Source organism: Zonotrichia albicollis, chromosome 3 (assembly GCF_047830755.1).
Source record: "Zonotrichia albicollis isolate bZonAlb1 chromosome 3, bZonAlb1.hap1, whole genome shotgun sequence".
In the NCBI taxonomy this organism is placed as follows: domain Eukaryota; kingdom Metazoa; phylum Chordata; class Aves; order Passeriformes; family Passerellidae; genus Zonotrichia; species Zonotrichia albicollis.
Genome location: NC_133821.1, coordinates 61,774,009 through 61,783,910, shown reverse-complemented (window position 1 = coordinate 61,783,910; position 9,902 = coordinate 61,774,009). Strand labels below are relative to the sequence as shown.

Genomic DNA, 9,902 nt, shown 5'->3' with positions numbered 1-9,902 from the left:
TGAGCAAGTGTCTGTTTTTTATTGTCTTTAGCAATGCTAACAATCAAAGCTATTTCTCTAAAGCAGGATTTGAGATTTGTCCAATAAATACTGCATGAAACACCATCACTCTCTATATTCTTGCAGAGAATAGCATTTCTCAACTAGTTATAGAAGTATATCAGTCTTGGTCACAAGAAATAGCAGTCAAAATTTTTCTGAACTGTAACCAAGGTAACTTGAGAGCAGTTTAGGATGATGAGCCCAGAGGCTCCACCCAAGTGAAGGGTAAATAAGAGATTATGCTGAAGAACAGCATAACTCATTTCAGAACACAATAGATCTCTTAAGATCTCTTAAGGCAAAATATATTCAACTTGATATGACAATGTGTGAGTTTTCAAGAATATCCATACAATTCTCCTGAAGTTAGTGGAATATTATCTTTGAGCCTCAAACCTTTGCATCTTTCCATTTAGGTACATTGTTTGGGGCTTTTGTATTTTTCCAGCTTTCCTTAGAAACAACTGCATGTACCAAATATTAAGGAAGTAAAGAAAATGTGAGGAGGAATTAGAATATGGTACTTTCAAACACATCAGCAAATACCGGGAACTGTTCCCAGATATGGTCTGAGAAGAAAAATGGTTGATTGAATTTGGAGTTTTCAAAAATATCTGCTGCTTCAGTTCAGAATATTAGAAAAAGAATTAACTCAAATTTGTAGTTCAAGAAAATAACCCTTTTTTCTAAATAAAAAGGCATATTTTTTCCTCGTTGTAAGAGAAATGTATGAGTGGAGCATCAGTTTTGATATGGACTATTTGGTTACTGTGATTGTGTCACTGTTGACATAACACAGAATTCAACCACCTTGCAGCTCTAAAGTGGCCTTTCTTCTGCTGTACAGTGAGGACTTTTCTTCTGTTATTGTGGTTTTTGTTGGGTTTTTTTAAGGAGCATGCTAATTTCCTAAAGCAGGACTGGCTGTTACTGACACCTCCTGGCAGCTGCTGAAATCACCAAGTGCAAGCCTTTGGGTTTGTAAGTTACACCAAGGCTGCACCAGCTGCTACAACAGATCCTTCCTTGCAGGTGTCAGCTATTCCATGGCACTGCATTTGCCTCTGCCTTGCCAGCATAACCTTTGAGGCTGTCAGGACCTGTAGCAACCACCTTCTGTAACAAGAGCATCTATCAACTTGGTGAAAATGCTGTCCTGTAAGAAAGAATTAAAGTTGACATACATAATTTTCTGAAAGCATGTGCAAACCCTCTAAACCACTGCCACCAGCACGCTTGAACCAGCCTCACCCTGCCCTAGGGATGAAGGGAAAGGGATTATAATGCTGTTTTGAAATATAGACCAGGGCATTTTTGGTGCACTTGATTTTATTAATTTTTCCTCAACTCCTTTACACGCTGCACCAAGTAAGTCACATGGTTTATTTTTTTAGTCTTGTAAAAGAAGTCAGCTGAGTAGTCTGGAATGTTGGGACCTTGCAGACCTTGGCAAGCAGCTTGTAGCAATAGACTGTGGGTGCTCTTACATGGAGGCTTCCTCACCCAGAACAATCAGGTCTTCCCTGGTTGCTGCTTGTCCTCATTGTCCAATTGTGAGAAAAGACAGCCTTTATTCACAGTGCACATTTGAACCTTTGGGGACGGTTACTGGAAATTTTGTAGAGGTTATATATTTATTTGCTTTCCTGAGAGCTGCTGTGATCATTCCAGAGCACTGCAGAATGATGTGATGTAAACACACACAGACTGAGCGACTCAGCTTGCAAAAACACATTTAAATATAAATGCATAAAATAAAAATAAAAAATCCAAAACAACAACCCAAACTGGAATATGTATGTGCTAAAAGCCCTTTTTGTGATTGCTGAATCTATAGCATTATTGACATTTCATTGTAGCTGAGGGATTACAGAGGAAGAGCTTCCCAGCTTTCCTTAAGTTTAATCCTTGCGCGACATGTTTGTGAACTAGAATCCCCATGTTACCAGTCTGAATTGGATTGGTGCCACACCGTGTGCACACTTGCCACAAATGGAAGGTAGGGAATCCTGGGATGAGGTGAAGAGACGCAGTCCCTGTTGCTTCAAGTTTCTTCCTTCATAAATTCATTGGTTTTGTGCCTCATTTGGAAACATTTCACCAATCTTAAAGGCCAGAGCAGTTCCACCTTTGTGCTGCATGCTTCGGCTAAGGTTCTCCTTCCGTGGGAAGTTCACTTGGTGCTGCTGCTCTCTTCATAGGGAGGCACTGGGTCTGGAGAGGCCTCAGCGCGAGCCCCCTCCAGGGAAGCCTTCATGGTGGCCTCCTCGTAGGATGGAGGCAGGCACACCGAGAGGAAGGTGGCGTCGGGGACCAGCGTGGAGTAGTGGAAGCTCTGCTCGCTGCTCCAGGGCAGGGCCGAGAGGAAGTGGGGCCCGTCGCGCTCAGGCAGGGCCTCGGGAAGGTCGATGCTGAAGATCTGGCCCTGCGGAGCGGGGCGCTGGCAGCGGCGGTACAGGAAGAGCAGCAGGAATGCCAGGAAGAGCATCATGGTGGCAGGCAGGATGATGCACAGAAAGGGCTCTATGTCGTCTTTGGTGGAACTTGTCTGCTGTCTGCTCTGTAACCAAAGCAAATGGAAAGGGTGTTGGATTCCTGGAGATCTCTTAATCAGAGAGTAAAAACACATTCCCCATCTCTGCCTTGTGACATAGTTGCTTTTCTAAATTTCTTTCTCTCTACACCAGTATCAATCAAGCAATATATTTTGCAGACTCATGAATTCTGTTTACTGGCCAATTAAACAAATTACAACCAGAGACAAAAAACCCCAGAGAAGTTGCTAAGAGTGTTGGATTTTTAGAAAACCCTGTCTCTAGTGGGGGAAAAACCCTAAAACCTGGAAGTATATGCCATTTTTTACGACATTTTATTACTCTTGGATTATAGCAGGAGACTGGTCAATTTTCAGGAGACTGGTCGAGCTTTTAAAATTTTGGAAAACATTGAATTGCAGATGAATAATGCTGGTGATCCACCACCTGGCGTTGCTTCTTTGTGTTTGGAAAACTGTTTAAAGAACAAATATTACAGCAAATAACCCTTTCAAACAGAGGCCATCGCCTACAATACCTGCTCTTTGGGTTGTTCTAACCTCACAGGCCAGTTCCAAATAAAACACAGTGTATTTTCTTGGACAGGACAGCTTGGACTGGACCTCTTGAGCTTGCTCTGCCAGTGATCCAAGAATAATTTTTCCTGTTTAAAACTACAGAAAAAGAACTTCTGGTGTAAGAGAAGTAACAGTTGTGACTGCTGTGTTAGCTTTGTTTTCTGCAAATGTAGCACAAAAGATCTCTGTCCCACAGCTTTTGAATTGTGATGTAATGTTAACAGGAGTCATAACCTATGAGAAAAACCAACAAAGCCGTTTGTGCTTTTGTGTTGTATTAGATTTAGTTTTAAAATTTAGTATATCTTGTTTCCAGTCTGACTCCATCTTCCAATGATTGGGTGTCATTCAGAGTCTAGTCTAGGGCAGAAGGAAAACCCAAACTTTATAATGCTGTTTATCAAGTAATTCCCTTTGTAAGCTCTTTGCTAATGCTGTGAGGTGCCTTTTTCACATTGCATGCTGAGACTAAACTGGTCAATGGATCAGATTTCCTTTATTTTGAGTGAATTCAGGCTAGGAGAACTTCAGTGATTCTTTCCCCAAAGGGTTTGGAGGCAGGAACGCAAACTGGGCTCTTTGCAGCAATGGCTTTGTGAAAAGGACAGTAACTCCAGCGTCTCCTTTTTATTCTACAAAAAATGTATGTTCTTATTCTTCTAGGAATCATAGTCATTCTTCCAGCTACAAAATCACACTGTAATATACATTCAACAGGTTATCTACTAGTCAATTGTAACCTTTTTGCTTTGTTGTCATATTATGAAATTATTATTATCTGTCATGCCTAAGAAAAATAAAATAAATAGGCATTGACTCCTAACAATTTAGGGGACATTACTGCTTTTCTGTTTTTTCTCTAAGGTATTGTGGGTCAGAAGCTAAATGCATTAATTTTAAAATACACTGAAACCTTTGCAGATTAGCTATGAAGCTATTTTTTCTCCAATGGTCTTTTACCCCCAAAAAAGCTTATTAAAGAACTATTTTATATTTATTGATACTTTTTATTAAAGATTTTCTGGCTGTATAAGGTGTTGTCTTACCTGACCATACAATGGGTATCAGGAAAGAGCAGAATTGGAAGAAATTATTCCAATGGCAACATTAAATAATTTCTTAAAAATTAGGGGATTTTAAAAAAAGTTTACTAATGCTTTTCTAGCGTGCCTTATGACATGCATGAAACATTTCAAGAGAAAATGAGGAAAAAGCATTCAGCAGTATTATGTTAGTGCTCTGTGTATGTGAATAATCACTGATACTGATGTGTTACCAGTACTCTTACAGTAAATATTGAGAAGAGCTGAGCTTATAATGGACAGCAGTATTCCTGATCAATGAAGAGCTTGTTTTTAAAATCCAAGTCTAAGTTTTGGGTTTAATTTGTAGGAAGAAGGCTTTCATACAGGTTGTTTGTCTCAGGATCTGAGTTGTACAGCGTTCTGGTGGTTTGTGTGGACAGAGAGTTAGATTGCCAGCGTTTCCTAGATGAGATTAGTAAAAGGTACATACAGCCCAAATTACCATTTAAACACAGTGCAGCTTCCCTATAAATTTCACTGCAGTGATATTTGCATGTTAAATGATGGCCAAGGACTCAGTGCTCGTGGGGACACAGGCAGGAGTCAGGGCTGTAACACAAGGCCTTGCTCAAATGCTGGACTTGAAAGGGAAGGAAAGGTTAGGCTTGATGGAAGGAATTAACAAATGGTCCTGGGTCCCAGGGAAATATACTTTGCTCCAAAGCCTTAACGGGAACCCAGAGGTCTTGGGCCTTGCAATGAAGTGCCTATTAAGAGAAATGTGCAAAATGTATTATTGTTGGAGGGCACAGTTCACATCTAATGGTAAAAAAAATGGAAGGAGTGCAACTATCTGTAGTATGAGCTGGCTCAGATGGCAACAGTCTGTGATGTAGCCACAAAAAGACACCTTAGGGCATCAGTGGGTTACTGGCCTGAAAATTCTTCTTGTTTAAAGGCCCTCAAAGAATAACCTATAGCCCTATTTCTAAAATTGCAAAATCGAGCTCTCAAGCCTGAATAAATGCCAGCATTTTTGAAATCTGTGAAATCCTTAATTTGCTCTGCAACACATATAGTTTTTAATTACATTATTGTGCACAAAGTGCCTCCTCAGGGTTGTGATAGATTGCTTAGGGAAGGCGATGAGCACCACAATACCTAGATTTTCATTGCAGACCCCTTCCAACTGATCTACTCCTATTTTATCCTATTCTATTTCAAAATAACCACAGTAACCAGTGCCTGGTGGCTACCTATTCAGTAATGTGTGCAAAAGAAGACATAAAAAATTTGTTTAGTTTGTTCTTTTGTTTCACAACTACTGTATAGTTGTTGAAGAACAGTAAGTGACTTTTACTATGATCTGCAACTTAGAGGCATGTAAAGCAGATAGGATTAAGAATTAGGCAATATTATAGAATTATAAAATATGCTGAGTTAGAGGGGACTCATCAGGATCATTGATCTCAACTCCTGGCCCTGTGCAGGACACCCCAAGAGCCACACCATGTGCCTTAGAGCATTGTCCAAATGATTTTTGAACTCTGTCAGGATTGGTGCTGTCACCACTGCCCTGGGGAGGCTGTTCCAGTGCCCAACCACCCTCTGAGTGAATAATCTTTCCTCATATCTAACCTAAACCCTCCCTGACTCAGCTTCATGCTTTTTCTGCATGCTCACAGGTGACAATAAAGATTGGTATTGCTCAGGCTGTGCTTCAGAGTGCTCACAGCTGTTTAAACACAGCTAATGTTGAGACTTTCCTATCTGGGTGAAGTAATTTTTAGGCTACTTAGTGTATTATTTGAGCTGAAATAGTTTTTAGAACTACTGCCCCACAGATGCCCTGGACCTGAACAGGGATTTATGTATCCATTTGGATGCTGCCTCCTGCCAAACATTACATGGACTGATTTTACTTTGAGATGTAGTTCCTAAAGGATGGTGATGGACTTCTTGTATGTATACCAGTATAAATATATCAAAGGTGTTAGAGACAGTTGATCAATATTAATCCCTCTTTTTCTATTGTGCTTTTGTTTCCATTTCTGCAATGACTGCCTAAAGGGCTACTGAAGAATGTTGCAAAGATCTTAACATAAAGACTTGAAAAATCTAATAGGCATTTTAAAAATTACACTAAAACTGGGGATAATTTTAATACAATGTATCAAAGGTCACTTAAAAAAAATTTCTGATATGCCAAACTAAAGCTTGTTATAAACTGACTTAAAACTAACTTCTGCAGCTGAAGCTCTAAAACTAGAAAAGTAACCACTCTGTATAGGTATCAGGAATAGCTGCCAGAACTGGAAAATAAAATTTTCTAGAATTCAAACTCAATCTTCCTTAATTGGAAGCAATACAACTGCAGAATATTTTTAAGGTAAAATCCTTTACTGTTTTATATCTGGAAGTTTCTACACCAGGTATATGGAGTGACTGATGGAATTATTAATTTACTGGTTTTGTTTGATGCTGCTTCATTGGAGGTCAGCGTGCTCTGCCTGTGTCATCACAAGCATCTATTGTCATGTTTGTAAGTGACAAAAATAAGGATCTGACTTCCAGCATGAAACAAGTTACAGACACATAAATGTGGGAAAATACCCTTTTTAAAATAGAGAAAGGCAGAAAAGAGCATGGAAATAAAAGAGATCATATTTCTAAAAAAATCCTGTTTTACCAGAACTGATTCTTAGTAGGATGTAGTTTGGACATTGCTTATTCTCCTGCTTTCATTTATTTATTTGTAGGGACTGAAGCAGAAGGTCAGTTTCCCCCAGCCACTGAGCACACACTGGAAGGAGAAAAGCCTTTCATTAGTAATCTGCCTGCCAATGTTTTGTTAACATGCTGAGCATCTACAGTTGCCAGCTTACAGATTATGTGACCCATATCAGCTGAGATGAGCTTTCACTCGTGCCTGCTGGAAAAGGAATGAAAGGCAGAGTGTGGCTGAATTGTGTGGGATATCCATGAGGAGTAAAGGAATGGGCTTGGAGCTGAGCTGTGTGTCTGGATAAAAGGCGGATAGTACCTGCCTTGGGAGGGAGTGACTCATAAGGCAAAACGTGAGGTTTAAGGGAAACTTTTGTGTGAGGATGGAAAAATGAAAGTTTATTTTGCTTACTGAAATAAATTGAAGTGATTGAGTTATGGTAAGATTTATTATGTTCTTAATGATTTGCTAGCATGCTTAGAACTCCATTGAAATTATTTTTGCTAATACAGCCCATATTTATACTAGTATCTTTTGAAGTTGAAGCAGGAAACCAATACTTCTGAAATGTTTTAAGTGGATTTGGAACAAAGTCTGTTTTGAAGTCATTAGGGTGTGGTCCCCCCCCTTAGGTTCTTTTCCAAACTCTATCCTCATCCTTGAAGCCGATTCATTATTGCTTGTAAAAAGCAAAAACACATAACTCTGGCAAACAGAAAAATATTATTACATGGCTTTGTATCCATTAGTAATGACACGTAATTTAAAAGTGAGCCTGGATTTACACAGAATTTTCAAATACTTGTTGGAATGTGACTCTAGTGATGCTGTTTGTTTCCCACTGTCAGATAAAAGCAAGTCTCGAGGTGTGAAGACATTGCCATTGCTGTTCTAACTCTGGAAATGTTGCCAGTGAGGCAGACTTTCACAAAATCATGGTGACATTTAAACACAACTTTTTGTCTTGTTTTCACACTCACACACACTCCTACCCCCATTTATTTTGCAACAGTACACTTTGCATATATCAGCCGAGTAATGTAGCCAGTTCATTTGCTAACGCAACATGCTTCGGACAATTACTGTGGAGCTACAGGCACCTGAAATTACTATTTTTGATCAGAGAAACCCTCTTGTGTCCCAGACAAAGCCAGAAAGCAGGCTGTGTTTTCATCTCTGGGGCTGCTTCCCTCCCCCCGGCTGCATGTGATCCTCTCTGGCAGAAGTAATCAGCGCCCAGCTTAGGGAACAAGAGTTCATCACTGCCTGCGCGGGACTCACAGCATCTGCAGAGAGGCTCCAGATGCAGAGCGTAAACATGCCTTTAACAGACAGGAAATCGAGGGTCCCTTATGCTTAAAAGAAGTAATTAAACTTCCTTACCTGCCACCCCAGCAAAATTTTTCCATCTAATGTTTTTCTCCTTCGCAAATGTGTTTAAAAAGACTTAGCAGCAATAAAGAAATGCTCCGGCTCTCTGTAATTGATCGTCACTGCTTTGGTAGGTCCCAATGCCCAGGGATTTACCCTGCACTGCACACTGAGGCGTGACACAGACATACACACACATGCAAACTCACGGGACATGCCACAGGGATGAGCAGGGTACAGACCTGAAGCTCTGTTTCCAGAAGTGGCCCACCTGGTTCACTGTTTAGCCAGTCATAGTTCCCCCTGTCAGCATGTCCAAAGTGTTTCAAGCTGCTGCCCAGGAGCCACCTCATGCTTTCATTGACCTGCTCTTCTGCCTTCGTGCCTCCACCTTGGCTGGCTGCGGGTGCCGCGTCTCCGCCTCCAGCCTGGACCCAGGCGGGCTGCTCGCAGCTAATGATCCCTCTCCAGCGGCATCCCCCTGCCAGCCGGAAAGGAAAAAAGAACTCAGACACCCCCTTGTCGTCAGGAAGCCAAGCAAATAGATCTCAGAGCCTCTCTCCACTTCCAACTCAATCTCTCTGGATTTGCTTCCGTGGCCTACATTACCAGCAAAGCTGGCATCAGGTATCTGGGAGCTGGGGCTGATAGCGCTCTGATTGGAGCACTCCCTGCATTAGGATTATTAAAAGGGGAATTTGCATGTGAATCTAAGCCCACATGGTCGTGACTCCATGTGGATAAATAATGCTCTATATTTGGTTATCTAATAAACACTATTTCCAACAAAATAAAAGAAACAAGCCCCACACTTCTATGCTGAGAGTGAAAGGGTACCTGAGGTGCCCCCCTCAGTTACACAGCACAAGGTGGAAGCACAATCCAGGCAGGTTTTTGTTCCCTGTTGCTGAAACATACAGAAAAGAAAAGTGTTTTCTGAGTAGAGAGGCAAGGACACGAGGCTAAATGCTCTACTGAATTATTTAGCAGTGTTAGGATGTAGATGTTAATGATAAATCCAGAGAGAGAGCTCTGCCAGGAAAGCTTTGGTCACTGTGGGAGCGTGCAATTGCTTCTGGTAAGAACGAGTTGTCAGTTCAGTTAAATCAGGTTAACAGTTTTCTAGGCTACTTGTTAAATGGCAATTGTTTCCAGTGAGAAGATTCTCTTTATCCCCCAAAAGAAACACGAACTTATTTCACTGATGTGTGGTAACTTCTGAAGAGAGGACTCTTAAACCTGAGTTAAACCTTGATTCAACCTGCAACTTGTGCTGCAAAGCTGCAGGTGCCTTTTGCTGCCTTGCTATGGGCAGAGGAGAAAGCTCTCGCTAAATTTCCCTTTCAACTCTGCAACTTTTCAGCAGTGGTGCACTTTTTATGATTTCTCAAGGCTTATCTGTCAGAGCAAAAGTTGTGCTTTGGACCGATGATAGAAACTTGGGGTTAGAATCATAACCTTTATTTCTTGCTTGGACTTTTTTTCATCAACTTTTGTTTTAGTTGATGGCTCTCGGAAAAGGGCAGGTGTAGCTGGCAGTGGCAGGCTCTGCTCCCACAGCCCCAGTGGTGCCAGCACTCGCCATTTCCAGCAGGAGGACCCTGCAAGAACCTGCTCCAAAACTGGC

General features: G+C 41.2%; 1 protein-coding gene across 1 annotated transcript; it reads right to left on the bottom strand.

Annotated features, from left to right (window-relative positions):
- Positions 1 to 1,365: 1,365 nt before the first annotated feature.
- On the bottom strand, positions 1,366 to 8,954 carry SMIM28 (small integral membrane protein 28). The gene is made up of 2 exons (XM_026794834.2): positions 8,518 to 8,954; positions 1,366 to 2,602 (listed from the first exon to the last, which is right to left on the bottom strand). Exons 1-2 carry the CDS (start codon positions 8,626 to 8,628, stop codon positions 2,216 to 2,218), a joined length of 498 nt encoding a protein of 165 aa, XP_026650635.2. The 5' UTR covers positions 8,629 to 8,954; the 3' UTR covers positions 1,366 to 2,215.
- Between the last annotated feature and the right edge of the window lie 948 nt (positions 8,955 to 9,902).

What these genes read in the sequence shown, in the direction of transcription:
- SMIM28 (XM_026794834.2), bottom strand. Translation starts at nt 8,628, where the DNA reads ATGAGGTGGCTCCTGGGCAGCAGCTTGAAACACTTTGGACATGCTGAC. An exon ending in TTCTGGAAACAGAGCTTCAG is followed by an intron (nt 2,603 to 8,517) that starts GTCTGTACCCTG and finishes CTTTGGTTACAG; the next exon opens with AGCAGACAGCAGACAAGTTC.